The 26,670-nt window shown below is 54.9% G+C and overlaps 8 protein-coding genes and 1 non-coding gene across 9 annotated transcripts; 4 read left to right on the top strand and 5 right to left on the bottom strand.

Moving 5' to 3' along the window:
• Nucleotides 1-830: 830 nt before the first annotated feature.
• V2A60_006285 (multicopper oxidase) lies at nucleotides 831-2,881 on the top strand (the record flags this gene model as incomplete). Its single annotated transcript, XM_083257579.1, has 3 exons — nucleotides 831-1,664; nucleotides 1,721-2,523; nucleotides 2,629-2,881. The coding sequence occupies 3 exons, from the start codon at nucleotides 831-833 to the stop codon at nucleotides 2,879-2,881; spliced, it is 1,890 nt and encodes a 629-aa protein (XP_083113705.1).
• A 401-nt stretch (nucleotides 2,882-3,282) lies between these two features.
• V2A60_006284 lies at nucleotides 3,283-3,354 on the bottom strand. The gene has a single exon. It is a non-coding gene; the product is annotated as a tRNA-Met (tRNA).
• Nucleotides 3,355-5,146: 1,792 nt separating this feature from the next.
• On the top strand, nucleotides 5,147-6,245 carry V2A60_006283 (uncharacterized protein; the record flags this gene model as incomplete). Its single annotated transcript, XM_083257578.1, has 4 exons — nucleotides 5,147-5,188; nucleotides 5,295-5,323; nucleotides 5,420-5,957; nucleotides 6,045-6,245. 4 exons carry the CDS (start codon nucleotides 5,147-5,149, stop codon nucleotides 6,243-6,245), a joined length of 810 nt encoding a protein of 269 aa, XP_083113704.1.
• A 354-nt stretch (nucleotides 6,246-6,599) lies between these two features.
• Nucleotides 6,600-9,059, bottom strand: V2A60_006282 (P-loop containing nucleoside triphosphate hydrolase protein; the record flags this gene model as incomplete). The annotated part of the gene is made up of 1 exon (XM_083257577.1): nucleotides 6,600-9,059. The coding sequence occupies one exon, from the start codon at nucleotides 9,057-9,059 to the stop codon at nucleotides 6,600-6,602; it is 2,460 nt and encodes an 819-aa protein (XP_083113703.1).
• Nucleotides 9,060-9,477: 418 nt separating this feature from the next.
• Nucleotides 9,478-10,980, top strand: V2A60_006281 (phosphatidylinositol N-acetylglucosaminyltransferase SPT14; the record flags this gene model as incomplete). The annotated part of the gene is made up of 2 exons (XM_083257576.1): nucleotides 9,478-9,932; nucleotides 9,984-10,980. 2 exons carry the CDS (start codon nucleotides 9,478-9,480, stop codon nucleotides 10,978-10,980), a joined length of 1,452 nt encoding a protein of 483 aa, XP_083113702.1.
• A 383-nt stretch (nucleotides 10,981-11,363) lies between these two features.
• On the bottom strand, nucleotides 11,364-15,196 carry V2A60_006280 (uncharacterized protein; the record flags this gene model as incomplete). The annotated part of the gene is made up of 2 exons (XM_083257575.1): nucleotides 11,364-14,225; nucleotides 14,654-15,196. 2 exons carry the CDS (start codon nucleotides 15,194-15,196, stop codon nucleotides 11,364-11,366), a joined length of 3,405 nt encoding a protein of 1,134 aa, XP_083113701.1.
• Nucleotides 15,197-15,839: 643 nt separating this feature from the next.
• On the bottom strand, nucleotides 15,840-16,885 carry V2A60_006279 (uncharacterized protein; the record flags this gene model as incomplete). The annotated part of the gene is made up of 3 exons (XM_083257574.1): nucleotides 15,840-16,494; nucleotides 16,602-16,746; nucleotides 16,810-16,885. The coding sequence occupies 3 exons, from the start codon at nucleotides 16,883-16,885 to the stop codon at nucleotides 15,840-15,842; spliced, it is 876 nt and encodes a 291-aa protein (XP_083113700.1).
• An 852-nt stretch (nucleotides 16,886-17,737) lies between these two features.
• Nucleotides 17,738-20,231, bottom strand: V2A60_006278 (Rgp1-domain-containing protein; the record flags this gene model as incomplete). The annotated part of the gene is made up of 2 exons (XM_083257573.1): nucleotides 17,738-19,608; nucleotides 19,664-20,231. The coding sequence occupies 2 exons, from the start codon at nucleotides 20,229-20,231 to the stop codon at nucleotides 17,738-17,740; spliced, it is 2,439 nt and encodes an 812-aa protein (XP_083113699.1).
• Nucleotides 20,232-24,368: 4,137 nt separating this feature from the next.
• V2A60_006277 (aldehyde dehydrogenase domain-containing protein) lies at nucleotides 24,369-26,106 on the top strand (the record flags this gene model as incomplete). The annotated part of the gene is made up of 4 exons (XM_083257572.1): nucleotides 24,369-24,430; nucleotides 24,554-24,953; nucleotides 25,017-25,907; nucleotides 25,966-26,106. 4 exons carry the CDS (start codon nucleotides 24,369-24,371, stop codon nucleotides 26,104-26,106), a joined length of 1,494 nt encoding a protein of 497 aa, XP_083113698.1.
• Between the last annotated feature and the right edge of the window lie 564 nt (nucleotides 26,107-26,670).

Genomic DNA, 26,670 nt, shown 5'->3' with positions numbered 1-26,670 from the left:
GGTTTTTACGGGACATGATTTTTTTCAACAACACGCCGAGCCAGATTCGATGTACTTTGCCGTCTGCGCCAGGGAATCCTACTTACTTACCCCTCCGACAACCGAGCATTGTGCACTGTCCGCTTCCCACAAGGTCCCGGCCGGTCAAGGAGTACAACACGACCCTGTGGCAGATTTTCAGCTGGCCGCCCACTTAAAAAAAAACGCACCCTGGCAATCTTGACGCCACTAAAATAGAGGGGGGAGGTCAGTCCACTAAAAGAATCCCTGCTGCTTGCCCCATTCGGGCAGCTCTAGCCTCTTGCCTCTCGCCTCTCTGTGCCTTTCCATGCCGCTGTTATGCCTCTCTGTTCTCTGTTATTGTACCTCTCTGCATCTTCTGCTCCGGCAATGGCCCATTAGCGACTGGATAGATACCTAGGTTGCTACCTAGGTAGGCAAGTAGGTACTTAGGCAGGCTACCCACACCTGTAAGTCAACCCCCGGTCCCGTCCCCTCGCTGTCCAGCTTCCCTGTCCTGCTTTTGGCTCTCTGCAGCCGCATGGCCATCGTCCCGCCTGTTCATCGCTCCTGCCACCAAGCTGCAGTAGTAAAACCCTCCCAACACCACCGCTCCTCAAATCCTTCTCAAAAGGACGCAGATATCTTCTCTTGTCGCCTCGCTTCGTCTTGTCTCGTCCCGTCCCGTCTCTTTTTCTTTTTTTGGCTGCTGTAGCTTTGTGGAGAACCGTTGAAACTTGCTCACCAGAGCAGTTACCACTCTGAGCACAACTACCACCACCTTATTCGTATATATAGAATATATATATATACAAACGGCTTCGCTCGTCATGGCGCCTCTCGTCAAGGCGGCCCTCGCTGCTGCGCTCGCGACCGCTGCTTCCGCGGCTACCATCACTCATGATTTCAACATCACCTGGGTCACTGCCAATCCCGATGGCGCGTTTCCGCGTCCCGTCATTGGCATCAATAACCAATGGCCTATCCCACGCCTCGAGGTTGACGTGGGCGACCGTCTTGTCATCAATGTCAACAACCAGCTCGGCAACCAGTCCACCTCGCTGCACTTCCACGGCCTTTTCATGAACGGATCTAACCTCATGGACGGTCCGGCCGGAGCCACACAGTGTCCCATCCCCCCGGGCTCTTCCTTCACTTACAACTTCACCGTCGACCAGCCCGGCACGTATTGGTACCACTCTCACGCCCACGCCCAGTATCCTGATGGCCTGCGCGGCCCGCTCATTGTCAACGACAAGGACTTCCCCTACAAGGACAAGGTCTACGAGGAGCGCGTCCTGACCATCTCCGACTGGTACCATGATCAGATGCAGGATCTCATCCCCATCTTCCTCGGCAAGGGCAATCCCACCGGCGCCGAACCTGTTCCCAAGGCCGCCCTCATGAACGAGACCCAGAACCTCAGCCTTCCAGTCCAGCCCGGCAAGACGTACCTGTTCCGTGTTATCAACATCGGTGCGTTCGCTGGACAGTATCTTTGGATTGAGGGACACACTATGCAGATTGTCGAGGTCGATGGCGTCTACACGCAGGTTGCCCCCGCCGAGATGATTTACATTGCTACCGCCCAGCGTGTTAGCTTCCTGCTCACTACCAAGAATGATACTTCGGCCAATTTCCCAATTGTCGCATCCATGGATACTGTAGGTCCTGCAATACCCAGAGTCGTGAAAAGAATGCAGTCTAACGTGGCACGCAGACCCTCTTTGACGTCTTGCCGGACGATCTCAACTACAACTCTACCGGCTGGCTCAACTACGATGACAGCAAGCCCAAGCCAGATCCCAAGACTGTGGATGAATTCCAGGCCTTCAACGACATGACCCTGGTGCCTTATGACGAGATGAAGCTACTCCCCGAGCCCTCGAAGATTGTCGAGCTCGACGTCGTCATGGACAATCTCGGCGACGGCGCCAACTACGCCTTTTTCAACAACATCACATACACGTTACCCAAGGTGCCGACCCTGTACAGCGCCCTGTCCAGCGGCGACCAGGCCACCAACCCTGCCATCTATGGCGAGTACACCAACCCCTTTGTCCTCGAAAAGGACGAGATTGTCCAGATTGTCGTAAACAACCTCGACACGGGCCGCCACCCCTTCCACCTCCACGGCCACAACTTCCAGGCCATCCACCGGTCCGCCGAGGATGCCGGCACCCTTGCCAACGAGAATGTGACCGAGTCGGAGTTTATTCAGGTGCCCATGCGCCGCGACACCCTCCTCGTCAAGCCCGGCGGCAACATTGTCCTGCGCTTCAAGGCAAACAACCCGGGTGTCTGGCTTTTCCACTGTCACATTGAGTGGCACGTCGTCTCTGGCCTGATGGCCACCTTTGTCGAAGCCCCGCTGGAGCTGCAGAAGCAGTTTACCGTTCCCCAGAATCACCTTGACAGCTGCGCCGCCGCAGGCATGCCCACGCAAGGCAACGCCGCCGGCAACACCAAGGATCTACTTGATCTAACGGGGCAGCCTACTCCTCCTGCTCCTCTACCCGCCGGGTAGGTTCTCTTTCTTTTTTCTTTTTAGCCTTTTTTTTTTATTTTCAAGTTTCTTTTTGCAAAGCATACTTTTGAGACTGGACAAAATGCTGACTAGAAGACTAGATTTACCACGCGCGGCATCATCGCTTTCGTATTTAGCTGCATCACTGGTATCCTGGGTGTCTTGGTCGTTGCTTGGTACGGCATGTCGACACCTACCAAGACGGCCCACGATCACGAGACTCTAGTTGTCCCGGCCAACGGCAACGCGGAGGTGCGTGAAGCGACGGCTGCTTCCGATGGTCCTGGTGGCCCTACTGTCGAGTCGACGTCGGCAGCTGCAGAGGCGCATACGGTGGCGGCTAGGTCGAGTTGATCAAGATACCCATGAGAGGGAGGAGAGAAGGAACATGTAAAGGATATAAAAGTGTGTACAGATTGAATAGTATGTGATTAATCAAGGACATGTTCATTTGCATCTGAGGGGTGTGTGTGTGTGTGTGGTGAAATGCGAATGTGTTAAGATGATGGTTGGTGGTATGGAACCAGGTGCATGAGAAGAGTCAAAGCATTAACGGGAGAGCGTGCAGTATCACAAGGAGGACGAAGCGAGGAACAATAGGAGAATCACAAGGATCCGAAGAAGAAGAGAAAAAAACTAATGAGCTGGTGGAGAAAGGCCATTGGAAACACAAAAAGAAAGAAGGCCGCACAGTGAGTTAACAGGGTAAAGGGCAACAAGACGAACAAGGGCACAAAAAAAAAGTAGAGGTCAAATAGCAACACCTGGTCTCGATCCAGGGACCTACGGGTTATGAGCCCGTCGCTCTTCCACTGAGCTATGTTGCTTATTTGTTTGTATCGCGCTTGGGGACAATGCGAGCATCTGATGGAAAAAGACCGACGTTAATTTCTCTTATCAAGGTGGATGAATCTTGGGGGGGGGGGGGGGGGGGGAGGGGGGTTTTTTTTTTGGTGTGTGTGTGACTCAGAGGTGAAATTTTTGAGCGACCCGCCTCGCTCGCCTCGGGGTTGTGGGTTTGAAAACTCCAAGGGGAGGAAGTAAGTAAGTCAAGGTAGTTCTCCGCGGGGCACGCGACCAGAGTTATGCTACTGATGGAGTTGACTGGGCAAGGATGTGTATGGCTACCCAGTAGATATTTTCACTTACACGCTCCACTGACTACCAGGCGAAGGAGTGAGGTTCATTGCTCTCGAGTAAGAAGCTAACCTAGAGACGAATATGCGATGCGATTTTGAATTCATTTTTTTGTGAGGTTCGAGAGCAAAGGCAACGAAAGGAGACAAGACTCTGTGAGAGAATCATATTCGATATGCTGCTGGTCGTGCTTGGCCATAGAAGGGCGGTATTCGTTCTTGGTTCCTTGACGACCATATATATGTTTGTATACATTCGAGTTTGTAAATGAGATGCGAAATAATTTCAACGTGTAAAAGATATAATTCCTATTTGTAATAAAAAGGTCTCTGGTAAGCCTGAATATACGAGCGAGTCACCCAGGCGTCTGATGAAGTGTCTGGCGCTGGCGAAGCAGCTGGTTTCCTAGTTCAGGAAGTCAACTATCGAGATGGCGGACCGACTGCCCGCCCATCCCTCCACACCAAAAACGACAGCACGCAGAGTAGACATGTAGAGGATAAAATGAAACTGCTCAAACTAAAAAGAAGACTTGGAATGCCAGATGATGACGGAATAAAAGACAAGGTAACAATATCAAGAGTATTTCACACAAAGATCGACTAGGAGCCTGCATGAGATCATTAGCTACAAGCTACGGTACATACCGAAGTAAGGATAGTGACTGAGCAGAGGGAAAATCAGAAAACGGATGCGCAAAGAGCAGACACCAGCACAAGGAACATGAATGTATTGTGCATATTTTATAATATCGCGATTCCAAGGTATGTCGGATATCTCATCACCGCCTTCTTCTGAGCCTGTAGATCCTACTTTCCCCTCACAACCTGTCTCACTTCCTAGACGCCAATACGTATGTATAAATGTATCTCTACTCCGTATATATACTTGGCTCTCCGTTTGTCGATGCAAAAACGTCAGCGACAAGTCTCAAGCAAAGGAAAAAGAAGAGGGGTTGACCGTGCAGCAAAAGCCAAGGTACTCAACTGGTCCTTTCCTACGAATTCAATTTTCTCGAGTCCCTCGAGTTTTTTTTTTCCATGCGCAGATCCTACGCATGGCACTGCAACCCCCCTCGGTTGTACACGCAACTCCCGCAGTCTTGTGATGCTGCCGGCCACTACCAGTACTTACCTTGTTGCTTGCCAAACCCCTCTCACACACCCCGCCCCTTTCAGATGATCACATTTCCCACTGCGTCAAGTTTTGATTAAATGTGTAGCTCGATCCTAGGCTCTAGCTAGCTACCTACTCTCGTTCCTTTCCTCTTCCAACCTTGCATCTTTCCTTGCGAAATACTCCTTCTCCTCCTCCTTCTTCTTCTTTTTCAATACAAATATTGCATCTTCATTTTGCTGCAACCCCCTTTGGTGGCTACAGGAAGTAACTGAGTCAAGGGGGGCGGAGGAAGACATTCGCAAACCACGCAGCTATCGCGAGTCACGCGCCTCGTCTGTCTGCCAAGCGCGACCGTAACAAAAGATGGCGACGTCCAGGTTCAACCCGGGCATCGTCTACATGACGGTACGGACGTATCCATTTTCCACTGCTTTGCCTTGCTCTCTTGTGCCCAAGACTCTTCTCCCCTCACTTGCGTTCTTGTTGCTAATGAAAACTACTCGACTACCAGGTCAGCTTGATTCTCTTCGCCATTGCCGTGTAAGTCCCTCGCAACGCCCACGCCATCCCCAAACACGACGACTCAAATCATTTTTGCTCACAAAATCACACATTTTTTTTCTTTGACCATTCCAGAGTCCTCCATTTCCACAGCCTGCATCTCTCGCTACCCATCCCCCGAACCGTTACCGTCCTCACCATCATCCTTCCCGTCGCCGCCTTTCTCAACGCGTTTGTCTACCCGAACCTCCTGCGGAACTCGTTCTCCTCCCCCTCCGACGACGACGGCGACGATGACGACGGCGGCCAGTTTCGGCGCGTCCTCCCCGCCGCCCTGCAGGGCCTGCAGGCCGTCGTCACCGCTGTCCTCGCGACCGTCCTCGCGCAGGGTTTCGCCCCCTCGGGCGGCGCGCGCGGATGCGCCCTCGACGCCGCGTGGGAGGCCCTCTACGAGGCGCGCGACGCCGACGCCGTCCGGCTCGTCCAGGACACGCTCGGGTGCTGCGGCTACGCGACCGTCGACGACAGGGCCTTTCCCTTTGCCAGCCTGATCCAGCAGACGTGCGCCGAGATTTACGGACGCGACCGCGCGTGCGCCGGTCCGTGGCGGGCGGCGATGCGGACGCACGCCGGCGTCGCGTTTGCCATTGTCATGACGGTGGCTCTGATGCAGGTAACGTGCACCCTTGGGGTTGGAAAACGAAAAGCGAAGGGGGGAGGAAAGAAGATGTTTACAGAATTGCTGACAGACGTCTTCTAGATATTCGGCCTCGTCCTCATGCGGCCCGGCACGCGCTGGTGGACAGCGCTCCGCACACCAGAAGACGAAGAAGAGGAAGAGGGAGAGGAAGGCTATCATGGTGAGCAGACTAGGCTGCTGGGCGGTCAACACGAGTCGCAACGAACCGCACCTTCTGCTCCCCTGGCAGGGCCCTCAACGTATGCCGAAGCGGCTCGATAATGTGCGATTGATTGACGAGGATGGCGGAGAATGGGGGGGTAAATCGGCAAAGATTGTCCCATGTGCAATCTATTTGCCATATACGCATTTGATTTAGCTAGGCGTTGGTTTTGTAGTCATTTTGCCCATCTATGCCACCGACTTTATACATGTTCAAACCAGACAGTGATTCACGTTTAATAGACACCAGTCAACAATGCTTCCTTTTGCTAGCAGCTCTTGCTTGCGGTGACCAGTCATACTCAAATTCGCATTTTTACGCCGTTGTAAATGGTAATTTTGTTTGTAAAAGTACAATCGCTATGCCAATGCAGCACCACCCTTTCTCATCTGCTCCGACAGCTCCATCCAATCCTACCTCCGTCGCCGCTCATGTGCTTCCTTGCCCAGCGCCGCCAGTGCCGCCTCATACTCGCGCACGCGCGCCTCGGGCATCTCGTCGAGACGCGCGCGGTCCACTGGGTGGGCGCGGCGGACGCCGCTGCCCTTGGCAATCTTGCCCCAGAACCAGCCGCTCTCGCCGTCGGCGACGAGTGTCCACGCGCAGCCGGGCCGGCCGGCGCGCGCGGTGCGCCCGACGCGGTGCACGTAGCCGGCGAGGCTCGCCGGCAGGTCGTAGTTGACGACGTGCGCGAGGCCGGGGATGTCGATGCCGCGCGCGACGAGGTCCGAGGCGACGACGAGACGCACCGGCGACGACGGGTCCGCGAGGGCGCGCAGCGTGCGCCGGCGCTGCGCCGTCGCGGTTGTCGACGTAAGCGTGCTGATGTGCGTACCGAGGGACTTGTCGAGTAGCACGAGCAGCCGCGATAGGCGCAGGGCGGACTCGTTGGACTTTGTGAAGATGAGGGCCATGGGGAGGGGTTTCGTAGATTTCTTGGGCGCGAGGCTCGACTCGGAGTCGGAATCGGAGTCAGAATCAGAGCTCGTATCAGAATCGGAATCTGAGCTTGTATCAGAATCGGAATCTGAGCTCGTGTCAGAGTCCGAATCCGATTCCGAATCTGAACTGCTGTCGGATGATGAATCCGAGTCTGAGCTCGACGTATCTGAGCTTGAATCTGCGGCGTCGGAAATGGAAGACTTGTCATCGCCCCTCGTACTCGCTGCCGCCTTGGGCTCCTGCGCCGCCATAAGCCCGCCGCGAAGGAGCTCCAGCAGGTACAGCGGCTTGAGGTTGGCATCGTGAACGCGTGTGGCAAACTCTCTGAGAAGCTCGGGCAGCGTATGCTCCGAGACCTGTGCCGCCTCGGCCGCGTTGTCGGTATCCAGCACGATGAGCTGCGGCCGGCGCAGAGCGAGCTGACCCAGCAGGCTCAAGTCGCGCGTCAGCGTCGCCGAGAGGATCACCTTGCGCACGCCGCTGTAGGCCATGCTAGGAAGGTCGCGCGCCCCGTAGCGCGACGTCCGCACTCTGGCCATGACCGTCTCCAGCCAGCCCTGGAAACTCTGCGCGAGCAGCTTGTCAGCCTCGTCGACGACGAGCCACCGCACGTAGTCGAGGTCGAAGCCCGGCGTCTGCTCCATGTGCTCCACAAGACGGCCCGGCGTGCAGATGAGCACGTCCACGGTCGACGCGAATTCTATTACTTCGCCGTCCCAGGGGCCGAGCCGTGGATCTCTGTCCTCGTCATCGATATCAATATCCGCTGTCGAAGCCCGACCTTTGGCCCTGAGGTTTTCTTGTAGTATAGTTTTATAGGTATCTGGGTCGTATCGTGACTCTCGCTCAATCAAGGTCTCTTGCTCCGTCTTGAGCTGCTGGCTACCTACCGAGACACCTATGCGTACGCGCTTCCGGTCGCTTCCCTCGTATGCCTTGGCGCAGAGCTCAAACACCTCCTGTGCTTGGCGCACGAGTTCTCGAGTAGGCAAGACCACCAGCGCGCGCAGTCTCGTGACCACGCCTTGGCTGATATCGTGGATAATGGGCAGCGCGTAGGCCAGCGTCTTTCCGGAGCCGGTGGCGGCTGATATTAAAAGATCACCGGGGAGGCCGTTGTTGTTGGGTAATAAGAGGGGGATAGCGGCAGTCTGAACCGCAAATGCTTCGGCGTAGCCCTTGCTTTGCAGTACCTGGGCCGTCTTGGCGGGGATTCCAGCGTCGACAAAACTTTTTCGTGTAGATTGCGACACGCGGATGGGAGCAGACAGCCAAGAGGGCAGGGTATCATATGTAAGTTTTGCGTCTGCATCCTTGGGCTGTTCGGGCTGTGGTAACGGCTCCAGACCGTGTTGTTCGACTTCTTCTTCCGGCTCTTCGGCGATTTGGTTTGCTGCAGCTTCGCTCGCCATTTTTAGCGACTTGGCCATCTGCTCGAGAACAGACTTGTGTCTTCCATTCTGGTCGTCGTCCTCGTCGTCCCGAAGGGATGGTTCTTCCGCTCGCTTCTTCTTTTCGCGCTTGGCTTTCTTCCTTTCAGGAACAGTTGCGGTTTCCGTGCCGCTAATCGGGACATCACCGTCCGTGTCAATACTTTCGCTCGTTGAAGTCTGCTGTGTCTCATCGGCTTCTGGTCGATCCGGCTGCTTCTTGCCCTTCTTGTCTTTTTTGGCCTTTTTCGTTTTCACGGGCTTCGTCTCTGGATCGAGATTTCGGTCCGCCGTTTTCGATTTCTTCGACTTTCTGTCGGTAGATTCGCTTCTCGTATCAGCGCCCTCTCGTTTTCTTTTTGATTTCTTCGAATCCTCCTCCGCCTCTACGGGCACTGACGGGGTCGCATTCGTTTGACCAGGCGCATAGCGAGCATGCTGCGCGCTAGAGCTGCCTGCGGCAGTTTGCCCACCTGCAGAGGGCACGTATCTCGCATACATGTTGCCGCGGGACCCAATGGGCAATAATTCTGTCGTAATGCGACACCGGGGGAGCTATCCTCCTGCACGAATCTTTTTTATTTTTTTTTGTAAACCGTCCCGCCACTAACAGCTTGCTCCCCAAATTTTTGGGTGCGCCACAGCTTATCGTAATTCTGCCCACTTTCACCGTCAAAGCTTATCGACCCCACCAGCCACAACCATGCGCAGGGGTTTGTTTACTAGCAGCCAATCGCCAGAGATGGCGCTGGTGGTGAACACGGAAGGCCAGCAAGGAGCTCACGACACATCCCAACATACTTCGTCCATGAAATGAGACGCAACATAAGTATCGAGCCAAGATCGACACGACACAGGCTGCGGCAGCTGCTTCCCTATATCTCTTGCCAGTATGGGTCGTCGTAGGTACAATATCGCTATGGTCAGCGACTTCTTCTTCCCCCAACCAGGAGGCGTCGAAGCGCATATATACCAAGTCTCGAGTAAGCTCATCGATCGCGGGCACAAGGTCATCATCATCACACACGCATACGGCAACCGAACAGGTGTTCGCTACCTTACCAATGGCCTCAAAGTATACTACGTACCATTCTTTATCATCTACCGTGAAGCAACCTTTCCTACCGTCTTCTCCTTCTTCCCCATATTTCGCAACATCTGCATCCGCGAGCGAATTGAGATTGTCCATGGCCACGGCAGTCTGAGTAGCATGTGCAACGAGGCTATTCTCCATGCTCGGACAATGGGCCTGCGCACTGTGTTTACGGATCACTCGCTGTTTGGCTTTGCCGATGCGGCGAGCATCCTCACCAATAAACTCCTCAAGTTCTTTTTGAGTGACGTTGATCATAGCATATGTGTCAGCCACACGTGGTCAGTCTGTTACACGACACTTTCCGTGATCAAAACTGACCATTCCAACAGCAAAGAAAACACTGTATTGAGAGCCTCATTAGATCCTCTTATGGTTTCAGTCATCCCCAATGCCGTCGTGGCCGAAAACTTTCGTCCGCGCGACTACCCCGTCCATGGAGATCCTGGCCACGCCTTTGGTCCCGAGCGCAGTCCTACGCGCATCGGTCCCAATGACATGATCACTATTGTCGTAATATCGCGGCTGTTCTACAACAAGGGCACAGACCTACTCACGGCCGCCATCCCCCGCATTCTGGAGAACCATCCCAACACGCGCTTCATCATTGCCGGGTCGGGTCCCAAGGCTATTGACCTCGAGCAGATGATCGAAAACAACGTCCTGCAGGACCGCGTCGAGATGCTCGGCCCAATCCGCCATGAAGAAGTGCGCGACGTCATGGTGCGCGGCCACATCTACCTGCACCCGTCCCTCACCGAGGCGTTCGGCACCGTCATCGTCGAGGCCGCCAGCTGCGGCCTCTACGTCGTCTGCACACAAGTCGGCGGCATTCCCGAGGTGCTGCCCTCGCACATGACGACGTTTGCTAAGCCCGAGGAAGACGACCTTGTGCAGGCCACCGGCAAAGCCATCACCGCCGTCCGCGCCGGCAAGGTCCGCACCGACCGCTTCCACGACGAGGTCAAGAAGATGTACTCGTGGGACAACGTCGCCCAGCGCACCGAGCGTGTCTACGACGGCATCACCGGCACCATCAGCGAGGAGGAGTTCTACGGCTTCGACACCGCTGGCTACAATGGCTCCCGCATCCGCAACTTTGCCCTCATCGACCGGCTCAAGCGCTATTACGGCTGCGGCATATGGGCCGGCAAGCTCTTCTGCCTCTGCGCCGTTGTCGACTACCTCTTCTTCCTCGTGCTGGAGGTCCTCCTGCCGCGCGAGAACATCGACATATGTCCCGACTGGCCGCGGAAGCTCGTCAAGGAACGCCAGGCCAAGTCGAGGAACCAATCCACCTCGTCGCAGGGCGGTAGCAAGCTGGCCTGACGGATTTGTGGATGCAGTTTCCAAGCGACTTCAGTTTCTTGTATATTGTCATTACTATGTAGCGGGGTAATCAGGGAGTATATGGCGTTCAAGGTTTTGATTCTTCATATGCATAGACACTCAGACAAAGGCAGCAGCGACTTTAGACATGTACAGACAGGTATGCCAGAAGGCATAGTATTATTATACATTTGTGTCAACACCACTACCAGTCTTCCTATGCTATAGCTCGCTCGTAGAGTGTTATTGAAGAAAATCAAGAAAAAAGAGCCGCTGTACACGATACATTAATCAAATAGTTCTGTCCTCCGCTTCTACCTGTTCCATCGCCCAAGACGCGGGTTTCTCGCCCGTCGTGCTGCTCGCGTCGGCGCGGGTTGCTTCTAGCCTCTCGCGGAGACGCGTCGTCTTTTGGACGCCAATGACCCATCACCCTCCACCTCATCGTCCTCGTCCGCCGTGTCTTCCGCCGTGGATGCTGCTGCTGCTGCCACCGCAGTCGTTTCTGTCGTGGCTATGGCTCCAGCAATGCCGCTGGCGGCGGTGGAAGCGGAGGCAGCCGCCGGTGGAGGCGGCTCGCGGTCCTTTTCGGCGTTGCGCAAGTCACTGAGGAGCTTCTCGACTTCGACGAACATGCCGCGCGTATTTCGAACCACGCCGTCCTCATCGACGCGATAGCCGACCACTTCCTCCTCCTCATCTCGCAGTCGTTTCATGAATGCCCGGCCAGGGCCGCGATCAGGATCCGGGTTATACATGATGGCGTTGCAGAACATGTGGACGAGCTCCCGCTCGAGCTGCGCGCTGTTGATGATGGATTGGGGCGGTGTCAGGTCCTCAGAGATGGGCAACCAGACGTTGGGCCCGCCAGGGTCACCACCAGCAAGGTTCGACGCAGCGGAAGAGGCAGCCTTATTGCCATGCTTTATTGCTGCGCGGATTTTCGTGATGTCCTGCGGCTGGAGCACGATCTGGTGGTAGCCAGGCGCGTCGCGCTCGCGGATGCCCGTGGCAAACATGTTGGCATCACGGTGGCTGGAGATTTGGTCCAGTGCCGAAGATGAGACTTTAGTGAAACCTCGCGTCCATAGCACATGAGTTGGTGGTGCAGGAGGCTCCCGCGGGGTATCCTGTCGCTTTCGCTTGTACGCGCGCGACGAAACACTGCCGGGAGTTGCCATTTGCTTACCGTGGGTGCTTTCGTCCGCAGTGGTGTCTCCAGTTTCCTCAGGCAATCGCGGGGTGGAAACTTCCTTCTTGACCTTGGTCTGGTAGTCTGTGGATGGTTCATCCGGTTGAGAGACAACTGACTGGCTTCGCCGTGTGCCCGCTACCGACGGCGTGGAGCTAAGAGCACGACCTCGTTGGCTGGCACGGGAGGAGCGGTTGCGGCCAGCGAGCTCCAGCTTCTTTGGCGTTTCCTTTACAGACACTGATCTTGAAGAGCCACGCGCAATTGAGCTTGCTCGCTGCGGCGGGCTTACAGGCTCGAATGCCGGGCTCTCTGGCTCTTCCATAATCGGTCGCGGCGTTGACGGGGTGGAGTGTGATGCCCATTTAGTGCCAAATCCCCTGGTCAACGGCATAGAACTGGCCTGGACGGGCGTTTGAGGCTGCGACGGGGCAGCAGATCGCTTGCCTTGCGGTGTGCTGACTGCTTGGCGGATCATGTGCTCAGGAATTGCTGGCTTTGGAAGGCCATATGGCGATTTATCCAGTTGCGCAGGGGAATGCGTTCTAGAAAGAATTTGTTGTTGGCCCGGTGCAGGTTGCACTGGTGCCAGTTTCGGTGGAACATTGTGAGTTGCGGGAGTCGGATGAGGTGATGCGGACGCCAAAGGCCGAAGGTTTTGAGGATGTGGTTGTATAGGACGTCCAGGAATCTGGGCCGGACTTGCTGCAATCGGGCGGTGTGGGGGATGCTGCAGAGAAGCCCCTTGCGAATGTGGTGGCTGGGCGTGGCCGAGGCTGGGAGGGTTGGGGATGGGACGTTGTTGCGCCGCTGTTTGCGCTTGTTGTATTTGAGCTTGACCGGCATGGTTCTGAGGTGCACCATATTGTGGAATGCCTATTTGGCCTCCCGGATGTGGTTTCAAGCCACTGGGAACAGCGCCGGGCCTACCGCCCGGCACCGTCGGGCCGGGTCGCGCTGGCTGAAGAGGTTGCTGTTGCGGCTGTGGTGGCGGGCCAGCAGGTGACTGGATGCCACTTGCCGGCTTTGGTGGTGGTGATGGCCGGACCGGCGGCGTTCCGGCTCGAAAGTGTGGATGGCCAGCTACTGTTGGCGAAGGTGCGCTGGACCCCGGAACTTTCGGTGTCGGAACCACGGTACCCCTCTTGATACCAGGCACAGCTCCTCCTGCCGTCGGTCCTGGCGATGGGCTGGGGCTATTGGATCCCAACGAAGTATTTTTGGAGTCGCGTGGGGCGAGGACGGGCGCACCGCTCTGCGATGCTGACCTGGCCAACCGTTCCTTTTCGCTCTTTTCCAACAGCTGTATCTCCTTTTGTACCGTGGCGAATTTGCGCTCATCCTCTCTAATTTGTCTCACAACGTGGTCACGATAACGACCATACAAGCGCTCCACCAAGGCCGGCACTTTGCTCACATGCTGGTAGGCCTCTTTCAGCGTTGGTATGGACGGGGCTGTGATCTTGCGCCTCTTGGACGGCGAGGCTCCCGCCTGTGCTGCCTCGGCGCGCTCGGCGTCGCTCTTGAGCTCCTCGCGCAGTAATAGCAAGAACAGCTGCTGGAGCGCGCTGGGACTCAACCGCGCCGCGTCATACGTCTCCCCGCCCTTGATCAGCGCATTGTTCTGTAGCGTCTCCGAGATGCGCGTAAACGCGGCGGCGTCGATGCCGAAGTTGAGCAGGGACTGGAAGAGGAAGAGCGACTCGAGGGGGGTGTATGTCGTCGGGTTACTCATGCCGGGCTTGGGCCCGCCTCGCCAATGCTCGAGGGGGCCGTTGCGCTGTGCGAGAAGTTGTAGAGGCGCCACGATCGAGACGAGCGGCGGAGCCTGGTGTTGGGTGTTGCTGTCCGAGGTGGTCTGGACGCCAACAAATCGAGCCGCCGCTGCACGTCGGCGTGTCAGAGAAGCCGAAACGCGTACAAACAGGCGCAGCCGTAGGCAGTTATTGAGCTTCAGATGAATTTCATCGGATTTTTGATAAACTCGCGCGTCGTATTGCGGCAAACCACTGTCGGCTTCTGGCGTTCGTTGATTTTTCACGATGAGAGCCGACTGTCTATAAATCACGTGAGCTGATATGGAGGAGTTGAAGTTGCGCCAGAAACATGGCCAAAAGTTGAGGGGAAGCGCCTGTTAGTCCACTGTAATGTCCACTGTAATTCCCACTAGACCACCTAAATCAGACTAGCTTGGCGGCCACTATAGGCGCTACCTCGATAGCGGATCGTCAGTGTACGCGGGGGATTTCGAGTGCATGATGGTGCGTACATGTGTAATTCAGGAGGCGGAAATATGTCTTGTTTTCAAGCATTTGAAAGAGGTGGCCAGGATGAGTCCATCAAATTTGGTTGCGGAAGATAGTTTCATAGGAAAACCGCCGGGCTATGCTCGCTGACTGCAATAACAGAAGGGTAGTATGTGGAAAGAAATCATGCCGTGGCCCATCTCGTCCGATCGAGGACCAAGACAGTCCCGTTCACCTCCAGAGTACGGGTCAACCACTGCAAATTCTCGGGCGGATAGTAATCGTCGGCATCGGTGCGGGAGGCCCAGAGCCAGATGAGGGTCCAGCAGAGACCCCTGGCGATCCGCGGCCCGTCCCAGGGCAGGCGCACAAAGAAGGACGCCACGATGGCGGGCACGCGGAGCATAAACGACAGCTTCTCCTCCCAGGTGCCCTCGCCGCGGCCGCCGAGGATGGTGAGGGCGGTGATGAGGCACGACGCGGCGAGGGTGCCGAGCTGCACGAGGGTGACGGTGCGCGAGATGTCCGGGTCGAACATGACGACCCAGATGCTGCCGCTGACAAACGTCGACAGGATGAGCGACATGCTCACGTCGACCTGCACCTGCGACGTAAAGTCAAAGTTGAGCATGGCGACGCCCGGCAGCATCAGCAGCAGCCAGAGCCCGAGCTTCCAGAGGAAGCGCCGCAGACGGCCGCCGCGGACAATGAGATCGAAGAAGAAGTAGGCGAGAAACAGCCCCTCAACGGCGACGCTCATGAGCGCAATGCTCGTCATGCTGGGCGGCGGCGGCGACGGCGGCGGAGGGAGGAGTGGCGCGGCTGCTTCCACAGTGTGCGCGGCGGGCCTAGGCGAGGCGAGGCGGCGAAGAGCATGGATAGCAAAGGATATGAGGCTCGAACAAAGGACGCATTGGCAAAGGACTTGGAAACGGAGTATTACCTGGGTGGTTGTCGAGTGGTGAGGTCAATGCTGTGGAGCGGCTGCTGCGGACGTAGGCCGTGGCCGCTCAAATGCCGCCCACGGTGGCGCTGCCGTCGCAATGCCCATGCTTGCGTTGCACAATCGATCACGTCGTTTCACCACGTCTTCACCCCAACATCAGTGAAGAAGTATCGAATTCGGCAATCCAGGACAGTTACCACCAGTTGCCCATATTTGGAGACATTTACTACCCGTTGCTAATCATTCCCAGCTTGGCAGGGAATTCCGTCGCCGCAGCAGCCCAAGTCACCGATATAACTGTTGAACAGCGCGTCTACACATACAAAACCAGGGGTTGGCGACCGGACTCTTCATAAGAAAAGATCAAACATGTAGGATGCGATTGATTCGCCTTCTCTATCAAAGTTTCCTCCTATGACCACAGGAGTGCCGTCACCACGTGTGGTTGAAGTAGCATGTAAGTAGTGGCTATCCCTCAGTAATGTACATGCGGGCCAGCTCTTTTCGCCACCTTCTTTACCGAGCCCGCCGGCAGCTCAACCGCCGGTGGCGAGTTCATATCCGGCAGCTCCAAATATACCTGTGTCGATCGATCCCCGGCCAGTTCATGATGGCTCGCCGGCCGATCCCCCTCATTCGCCGTCCGCAGCGAGCCGAACCTCGAAGAGTACGGGCTCCAGGGCCCTGTGCTCTCACGGAGATCCAATTTCATATCCTGGTTGTAGTAAAAGGCTACATCTTCCCGCGACGAGTCGCCCACTGACTTGGCCCCGTCCTCTTCCGCCGCGCGACGCCGCCGTCGCCCCCGCCGCAGCCACAAGCAGAGGCCGAGCCCCAGGAGCACGGAGAGGATCAGCGGTGCGAGGACGGCACCGGCGATCCAGGTTCTCGAGGGGGGAGAGGGAGGCGGCGTGCCGGGTGCCGGGCCGTATGTGAATGGTGAGGAGGAGGAGGCGGTAGCGCTGGAGAGACTTGGGCCTGTCGCGCCAGCGGACGGGCCTGTCGTCGTAGCCGGATCAGCGCGGTAGAGCGTCTTTCCAAGCTTGAGCTGGTCTCCGCAAAAGTATGCAGTCGATGTCGGGCCCTCTGTCGAAGGGACGAGCAGTTGTGACTGGCATGCTCCAGCCCGGCTATGTCGCTGCGTTAGCACAACACTGCATATCCCTGCTTTCCTTGAGTCGCCACGCGCTCAAGACTAATAAACTGCAGAGAGGAAAATAGAAATTCTTTTCCATACCATGGTGATGCTGAGCTGGCGAAGCTGAGCGTCCCATCTACGCACGTAGTGGCTATGGGGCAGCTGGCTTCAGTGCCGGCACAGCACCCATTAAAGGTCGCCGACGAGACGAATCGGTAATGAGACGGGCATGTGAAGTAGGATTCTGCTGCATCGTCAGCGTTTGATCAAGTTTCGCTCCAGACATTAAAAGAAGTGCATGTACTACCTGTGGGGTTGAGCCGTTCGGACAGCGCGATGAAGCCCACGAATGCCGGATTATCAGGGCCGATTGTCGTAGTCATGCTCCGTCTTGCGCACCACAGACGCGAAGCATCTGTCAAGAACCACTATGTTTTAGAGAGCTATCTCTCTGTACAGGTAGAATGGCAATTGCAGAAAATAATTTGTCTTCGGGGATGCCGATGCGGCTGAGTGTGCCCTCGTACTTGGATGTCGTATGTAGCTTCGTGATTTCCTTTTTGCACTTATCGAGGTCAAGTCATCAAGGGCAAACAGATATACTTGCACGCATCAGCAAGAGATGAAGGAAGAAGGGTGATTGCCAGAGTACCAAGTGCAATTGAGATCAAGAGAACGAGCCCACTCTAGGTTCTTTTTTCATCTCGACTAAAGTCTAGCCTTGTTGAACACAGAAAGAGGCGTCTGCTCTCACACAGGTATCCGCCGGCCGAGACAGGGGCCACGCATTAACACGATGACAGAGGCAGGGGGGCGCCCTTACATGGCACACAAAGAGAGACTCTACCTCAGCCCTCATCATAGTACCCTTGTTTGCCCGTAAGATGTATGGAGACGGGCGCTGGCAGCGAGCTGAGAACCTTGCAGCCTCGTTGACAGGTCCCATCCAACAGAACGAGCCTGATCTTTCAGCACGCCTTGTTACTATCGTAGAATACCTGTGCAAGGACAAACAACGACAGCCAAGGTGACCAATCGATAATGATGCGCTCTTGTTCAGAATCGACATGTACAAGTAGTTCTCTTTGTGTTATCTGATGATGCTAATGACTCTCAGAGCTCACATGGTACCCAGGATCGCCAGAAATAAGTGTATAATAAACTCCTTCCAGCCAAGTCGTGCTTTTATATCCAATAGGCTGGGAAAAGGAGACAGAAAATTAGACGCCCACACGTTATATAGGAAGACCGCCTTCTAGTGACTCGTCACGCTCCAGCCTTTCCAAACCCGTACCTACAGCACCATAGACCTTGAGCGGAACAGATACGTCGAAACTTTCACAGGCCAAGTTTTCCACAGCCACGAGGACAAGACCACCCTTTTCATCCTGAGATATCTGTTCCAACAAGCTCGCTCCGAACGGCAGCGCCGAGGGCGCCGAGGGCTCACTCTCGTTTCCCTCCCCGCTCTTCGCAGGCACAACAAATTCAACTCGTATCTTCCACTCAAAACTAACGCCGCTGGTAACGAATTCGGGCGTCGCGGATATAGGTATTGTAGGCGTAAACACAATGCGGCGCGAGTACATAGTCGTTTCAGAGGACCCTTCGTAGACCTTTCGCGTGACTCTTTGAATGCTGGAATCGGAGCGGACAGCCAAGGAAGGGTCAATTTTCTCTGACGTCTCCAACGCGGCGTGGACGGCATAGCAGGGCACTTCAGCCTCTGTGAAGTCAATAACCATGGTCACGACTTCGCCGAGTCTGTATGCTGGTCGAGGAAGCATGACAGCGCCAACCCTTTTCCCGTTTCTCGCAATCTCGAATCGGTTCTGGCTCTGGCCTTCGTTGGCTAGGTTGCTCCTCATAATGGCAAGATGGATAGCTTCTTTTGTAGAGGTGACTTCATCAAACATCGATGGGCGTCGCGAGTCAAGCCCGTCTGTCGGCGATAGTAAAGTGTTCAACTTGTCATCCTTCTGCTGAGCAACAAGCTCATCGACATAAGCCAAGAAATCGTTCATGTTCCCTTTGTTTTCTACACGTATGCGGCCTTTGCTACCATACTTACGCTTTCCAATAGCTTTAACCAGTGCCTCGTCTTTCAATAGTATATATGGGCTCATTAGATCGTGGCCAAGAATTTCGCCATAGCTGTTGACGCTGCCAAGCACCCTAAAGGGGATCTCGACGGAGCGAACCTGCTGCTCTCGGGCCCCCCCAGCGCGTTGTGTGCCAATGACGAGGCTGTATGATATTTTTAGTGCCTTTCCTTTGTGCGTTGGGGGCAGACCTCGGGGAAGTCGGAGAGTGTATTCAAAGGAGCGGCTCTCGCCAGGCAAAAGTTGCATGTCGACAAACAATATTGATTGAGGGGTGCTTAGCAGTGGAACTGCCTTCGAGTTTGCCGCACCGCGCATCTCTTTCATGGTGCTTAGTTCGTTGCTTCCCAAAAAGTCACCGAGAGAGTTGCTAATGGCTCCCCAGCCAAAGTTGCGCAAAAGGCCGCTGTCTCTCCTATTTTGGTCGAGACCGATGACGCCACCACCTCGCCCACCGACGACGCCCTTTTTCTTGACTTCATCGAACTGTCCAAGGCTAATTAGGGACCCATCCAGCAAGAAGGAGCCCTGTACCTGAGCATAGCCCATCATGATGGACTCTGGCGTCTTATTCTGTGACGGCAGTAAACCCGAGGTTCGCCGCAGGTGTGGTGGTCGTGCCGTACCTCTGGCAGCAGGGTATTCCGAGGCAAGTGTTTCCGAGGAATGGTTGCTCATTGCATAGAATTCACCACTGCTTCGTGGCGTTCCATTGGCCATGCTGTTGCTCGATAGAATACGAGCGGCCGGACTGAGAGGCTTGTCGGTGTCTTTTGGTCGTAAAGCCAGGTTGCTTCCATCAGTGGCGGCCTCCTCTTCTTGGGGGTTCTCAACTGGAGGTCCGGCTGGGAAATGAAAGTCGGGCATCAGATTCGGTGACGTTCTGGGCGATCGTCGGCGCCCGATACCGGGCGTTGAGGGCGCGGTGGAGGAGCGACTGTGCGGGCTGTATCTATCGGAGGGGTATGATGCAGTATATAGGGGAGATGTCATGTTTCGAGGTGCTAGATGGACGTCCGGGTCAGCATACAGCGGGATGGCGAGTGCAGGTAACCTCACAACGTTGTTGTCCGACGACTGTGTTTCCCTTGGACACGATTTGTAGACTGGAAGCACGATTGTGGCCTCGATGCAGCATAGCAGGGCGACTTGACGTTTCGCTTCGTTGATGATGGTCATCAACAGTACCAGCCGAACCAATTGAGACTATGGATAGGGATCGCTTATGAGAGTGTCCGGGCCGAGACTCGGCAAAGGAGCCGCTGCTTGAAGGCCATTGCACGGCGGCCGACCGAGAGCTAGGCGTCGTTGACGGCATGCTCAGAGATAACGCCGATCTTCTGTGCCCTCGGCCGTTGCTGGCAGGAGGGGGCGATGTGATGGAATTGCTACCTCTGCTGTTGCGGTTCCCTCCGAGGGGCGAGGTCAGGCTGGAGAGCAGTCGCTGGCGGTCTGAATGGTTTCGCCTCTGCTGTGAAGTGTGGGTAGGCTGGCCAACCCTGGCATTGTCCGATTCCCGGGCGGCATTTTTGAAGGTGATGGTACACTTGATGTCCTCGCCAGCAAAGACGGTTTGGTCTTGCCAGTGGACGAAGACGCGAATGCCACCGTGACCATCCGGAGCCATGATTGGCAAGCCGGGGTTAGGGGACAAAGAATAGAATATGGTTGGGTGGCCCTACAAAGAGGGACCGGTACTAGAAACGCGATAGTGGATAGTTTCGATGCGGCATCTCTGAAGCGGCGATTGACAATGCAGACCGGACTGGGCTGTCTGGGTTGAATGTAAAGCGCAATAGAGCTCACAGGAGATGGCTGACGTAGCTCCGACAGCCAGTTGTCTGGCGAGGTGCCCCCACTGGGTACTAGGTACGCAGGTGGGTACCTCGGGCCTATGTGGCTGTTTAGTGTTATTCAAGGTGACGACAGCCCTACCCTGGAGTTGTGTTTGTTGTGTTTTGGGCATCGCAGTGCTGCCGACAAGGCTTATTGGCTCTGTTTAAATTTGTACTAGTTGTCCTGTTGAAAGTAGTCTTTGTTTTTTGACCTTTTAAAGGATGCCTTTAGATCTGTTTTGCCCCCGATTGAATTCTATGGTGAGTCATGGAAAAGGCCTTGATTTGGACACGTCGGATTTAGAACCTGTGTCTTTGCGGGGCAAGAAAGCCTGGATCACCTTGCGAAGATTGGATGATGATAGTTGGCTATACTTAGACATGCACCAGGGCTCATCTGAAGGGCACCTAAAGGACCCCCATTCATGCAGAGAACTACCGCTTACTGCTGGGTCACAGGGTAAACTGCAACGCTGCAACCATCTAGCTGCAGTACAGCGGCGAGCGGTGCAATGTGTAGGTGGCGCTGCATGAGACTAGAAACATTGATAAGTAGACCGAGGTGTAGAGGGGAGAAACTAGCAAGGCATCGGAATCGCAGTTACGAAAGTTTAGGGTTGGTTCGCCGGAACGTGGACAAGTAACGCAGCACATTTCCGGGTCAGGGGGCAGATCCTTCAGCGGCCCTGATTGCCGTTGGAAGAAGTTTGACGGCTTCATCGTGGATGCAGGATATAGATAGTTATAAAACTGGTGTGTGAAGCAGTTTGCTGTACGCCGAAGCTGAATGGAGCCGTTGCGGCGACATCAACGAGCAACAAAATAAGCAGAGTGAGTGTAGGAATGGAGCACCTGCTTGATAGGAACATGAAGATTCTGTCGTGGCCTTTTGCTTCGCACTGGCTGGATGCATGAAACTGAAGTACTCGCATGCATGCCCCTTTACCAATCTTTACGGGAGGAGGATGAGCTGCAAGGAAGTACTTACTGTCAAGTTACTGACGCTGGCCGCTTGCCAGAAGGCGCCGAAGCTAACACTAACTCCTGCGCTAGTCGCATCTTGGTAAGCGGGATTAATACCTGCAACTGGTCGTCGTGCTTAATTTTAGTTTTTGGGAAAGGCTCCAAGGGGGAAAGAAAGGCGCAAAAAAAAAAACATAATGCCTATGGGTAATAAAATGGGAGGACTGGCCCCGTGAGTCTTGCGTCCTGTTCCTGGCCGCTTTTCCGCAGCAAGCTGCAGCGAGCGGCTATGCAAATACGGCGACGGGATTCCGGTCTCGGTGATGAGGCGACAAAGTCTTGAGGAGGAGGAAGCGGCGCGCAGTTCTAAAGTCCGATGGTGGGGTGAAGCTGGCATACAATATCTGCGGCGTTAAGGAGCCAACCCTTGTGAAGTTGAATAATGTACGGAGGGATCAGCTTTCGAACGGCGTAAAGGCCACCGGCAAATGAGACGGGTTCGACAATGCAAAACGAACAGTCCATCATCGTTGTACACAAGAGTTGAATCGCGTGGATACCACCCATGCTGTCGATAATGTGACGTGATGAAGCTTAACTGACTCTGTGGTGTGGACGTATATGGACAAACGGGGCAGACGACGCGGTTTATAATTGGACCGGCGTTTGCAGCAGATTTATATCTTGGCACCCTGACAGCTGGCAGCCAAATGGTTTGGCATCTGACTACTACCCATACAGGTCTGTCTACTGGGTATCTTCGTTGACAGCTCGCCGGGCCAAGGTTGTTGAGGTAATCAAAGCCCGTCAGTAGCGACGAATAGGTAGTTACATGTTGATGGGCGAGGAAACTCCGTTTTGCATGATGAACATGATACGAAATTGCTAAAGGCTGTGGCTTCTGTCGGGTATAAGATTGAGCGCTGGTTGAGATAGACAACAGGCTGCAAGCTGCCATGCATTGAAAGACGGCTCTTCCGCTCCAGTTTCGAAATGAGGGAAAAAAAAAAAAAGCTTAAATAAGCCACCACCCTTGCTGATGCCTACTTTTCCTCCTCAAGAAAGTTTTTTTCCTGTTTCAAATCTTGCTGCTCCTTCGGAAACATGGATTGTTTGGCTCTCTGAAGGTCTTCACTTGGCCATTGCGCCGGGCGAGAGGGGTCTATAAAGTTTCTGTTCTGGTGGTAGTTACTGGGTAGTGATATGTATTCAGCACTACGGAGTAAGTACTTGAGTACTTGGACTATAAAACCGCCCTCTAATAAACTGGGTACGGCTGGGAGCTAGCGGCGGGGTAGCCTCATGTGGCCGCCGAGCAGCTCCTTGGGGCAACGAGCATACAGGACAAAGTTGGCTCGGGCTCCTGCTGTGAAGAGTCAATACTGACTACACTGGTCGACCGGCCGGTCGGAGTGGCTACCTGTGCATGGGTAGATGGAGTAGTTATTACAAAAGTTTGTGATGCGCGCCTGCGCCTGCGCCGGCCTAGATACCGACTAGTATGCGAATGTCGGGGTAAAAATCGGGAGCGGAGTTGTCTCGGAGGCGGGGAGATGGGAGAACGAGGAATACCCTGAAATGCGAAAAAAAGGAAAAAAAAACAAGAGAGCGCAAAAAAAAAAAGGGCCAGCAGCCAAGACATGCAGATCACAGTCAGCCACAAAAGACAGCTATCGAATCAACCTCGTCAAGGTTCCCCGAATTGACACCAGTCCTGTTCTGGTTGCTGTTCGGTATATACTTGATAGGGAGGGACCATCCAGGTTTGCCACTTCAGGGCAGTGGTAGACGATGCGGGGACCCGGAAGTACTAAGTAGCTTACCAATATGTCTCTTACCGACGACTTGAAAGTTGTGTGTCCAAGTATGAGAGGTGGCTAAAAGTAGGTGGTGCCTGGCAAAGTTTCTCCCCAGCGCCGGGCCCGGGCCTGCGGAACGGAGGCAGATACCAGGACCGGACATTGTCCGGAGAACCCTGGCGCACAATTTCCAGCAGAAAGAAAAGAAGAAGGGTGTAGAAACGTGAAGAAGAAGAAGAAGAAGAAAAGTCCAAGAACCAGAAGAGAAAAGAGATATTAGAGCAGCTGAACATTATGCGAAAATTGGCGTCTGGTGTTTTTTTTTGTTGGGCATACGCAGCTTGCCACTACTCCGATTGTCCCCCTCAAACAAGTGCCACCCTTTCGGATACCATCGCTTGAGAGGACCGCCCGACACCCGGCCGGACACTTGCAATGCGCAGAGCAGTGGGACTCACGTAATGGTCAGCAAATCACCACACCAATCGCCAATCCATTCATGTATTGCTTCGCGGTACGACCTGTGGCTGCTCCAATAGTCTTGCTTTGCTGCCATGCTGCCATGCCAGTGCGTCGAGTCGCGACAGACAGTAGTCCATCGGACCCTCCTTCCTGCCTCACTGCGTCCTTCCTGGCTGCCGGCGTGCGAGTGCTGATGCGAGTGCTGCTGCTGGAGCTGATGCCGGCGCTGCTGCTGCTCCCCTCCCCATCCCACCTCCTATGCCGCTCCCCCCCCCCCCGTTCCCTCCTCCGTTCCCCGCCATCCCACACCTACCGGTTACCTAACTTGCTTGCTAACTTGCTAACTTGCTTGCTTGTCGCATGCTAACCTAACCTACCTTGTTACCTAGCGCCGGGCCTCGAAGCTTCCCACCCCCCCGCCGCCGTCTTGGTTGTCCAAGCATCCAAGCTACTCGGCGCCAGCCAAAGCCCACCCTTCACCCCGCTTTATCGTCACTCTCTCGTAGTCTCTGCGACAAGTCGCAGACAAATATTTAACCTGGTCCTCACCCAGTTTTCCCCCCGTTTCGTCTACTCCCCTCCCCTTTCCTCTCACAATCTCTGCCGGTCTGACAATTCTTCCTTCAGTCCGTCTCTACTCTCCTATTACACCTAGATACCCTTGTGTTGCCAACACACGCACATACACACAAACGCTTCAGTATCATGGCTTTGACTGTGCAGCTCTCTACGCCCGTGACTGGCAACTACGACCAGCCAATTGGTCTGTAAGTGCTTCTTATTTGTTCCTTGTTGCCTTTCCCACCCGCAATCGCCTGCTTCGGCCGCGGGCTTACACCCCGTCTCCTACGATGCCTGGACTAACACGATCCTTTTTCCAACCACATCAGGTTCATCAACAACGAGTGGGTTGAGGGTGTTGACAAGCAAAAGTTTGAAGTCATCAACCCCTCCACTGAGGAAGTCATCACCTCTGTTTGCGAGGCCACCGAGAAGGATGTCGACCTCGCTGTAGCCGCCGCCCGCAAGGCATTCAACACTACCTGGAAGGAGACCACTCCCCACCAGCGTGGCCGATACATGAACCAGCTCGCCGATATTCTCGAGAAGAACACTGACCTCCTCGCCGCCGTTGAGTCTCTCGACAACGGCAAGTCCATCACCATGGCCAAGGGCGATGTCGCCGCCGTTGTTGGCTGTATCCGCTACTACGCCGGCTGGGCCGACAAGATTGAGGGCAAGACCACCGATGTAGCCCCCGACATGTTCCATTACATCAAGAAGGAGCCGGTACGTACCATATCAGGCCCAAGGGCGCCAAAATAACCCGAGAGATGCTAACTATGCCTGTAGGTCGGTGTCTGCGGTCAGATCATCCCCTGGAACTTCCCTCTTCTCATGCTTGCCTGGAAGATTGGCCCTGCCCTAGCTACTGGCAACACTGTTATCCTGAAGACGGCCGAGCAGACCCCCCTCTCCGGCCTCGTCTTTGCCCAGTTTGTCAAGGAGGCTGGTTTCCCCGCCGGTGTCTTTAACCTCATTTCTGGTTTCGGCAAGACTGCCGGCGCTGCCCTCTCCTCCCACATGGACATTGACAAGATTGCTTTCACTGGTTCCACCCTTGTCGGCCGCACCATCCTCAAGGCTGCTGCTTCTTCCAACCTGAAAAAGGTCACCCTCGAGCTCGGCGGAAAGTCCCCCAACATTGTCTTCAACGACGCCGACATCGAGTCCGCCATCTCCTGGGTCAACTTTGGCATTTACTTCAACCATGGCCAGTGCTGCTGCGCTGGTTCTCGCATCTTTGTCCAGGAAGGAATCTACGACAAGTTCATCGAGGCTTTCAAGAAGCGTGCCGCCGCCAATGCTGTCGGCGACCCCTTCGACCCCAAGACCTTCCAAGGTCCTCAGGTCAGCCAGCTCCAGTACGACCGCATCATGAGCTACATCAAGTCCGGCAAGGAAGAGGGCGCCACCGTTGAGATTGGTGGCGAGCGCCATGGCGACAAGGGCTACTTCATCAAGCCGACCATTTTCTCCAACGTCCGCTCCGATATGAAGATTATGCAGGAGGAGATCTTCGGCCCTGTCTGCTCCATCTCCAAATTCTCCACCGAAGAGGAGGCAATCAAGCTCGGCAACGAGACGACCTATGGTCTGGCCGCCGCCGTCCACACCAAGGACCTCAACACCAGCATCCGCGTCAGCAACGCCCTCAAGGCCGGTACCGTCTGGGTCAACTGCGTAAGTCTTTTATTTTATCTTTTCCATCCACGCAACGCGACTGACGCTTCCGACACAGTACAACATGATCCACTGGCAGGTTCCCTTTGGTGGCTTCAAGGAGTCCGGAATTGGCCGCGAACTCGGCGAGGCTGCTCTCGACAACTACCTGCAGACCAAGTCCGTCGCTGTGCGCCTCGGTGGCCCTCTCTTCGGTTAAAACCTGACAAATGTGGACAACGACGAAAACAGAACGGAATCAAAACAATGCAAAATTAATAATAAGCGAAATTTGACATTTGGTGGCTGGCCCCGTGAGGATGGCCGCCCGGAGCAGAGGCTCATGATTTTATGTGACAAATTGATGATAGTTAGTGAAACCTTTGTAACACAATTGCAACTTATATTAAGAATCGCCATTGTATTTTGTTCCTCCAGACCACTGTCTATAAAGAGTGTGATTGCACTGAGCTGAGCACATCAGTGAGTAGGACCCGCGAACGTCCCCGTGAGCTGTGCTTCTGGAGTTGCTTGTACATCTATCTCACTCTGTAGCACCACACTCCGAGTGACATTCTGCCTTGGACGGCATATACACGTTACTGAATATTGCATATGCATATGCCGGCTGATCTACAAATTGAAGGTTGCGAGGTGTCTTGGCGATGGAGATTTTAAGGTGACGAAAACATGACTTGGGCGGATGACCCACACTTTTTCCCATTGAGAAAGAAGCTGCCACTAAAATCTGTTTGCGGGTCCGCTCAAAGAGTTGTGGCTTATA

Source organism: Cordyceps javanica, chromosome 4, assembly GCF_051103115.1.
Source record: "Cordyceps javanica chromosome 4, complete sequence".
NCBI lineage: Eukaryota > Fungi > Ascomycota > Sordariomycetes > Hypocreales > Cordycipitaceae > Cordyceps > Cordyceps javanica.
Note: the sequence above shows the minus strand (reverse complement) of the source record. Positions and strands in the feature narration are given on the sequence as shown.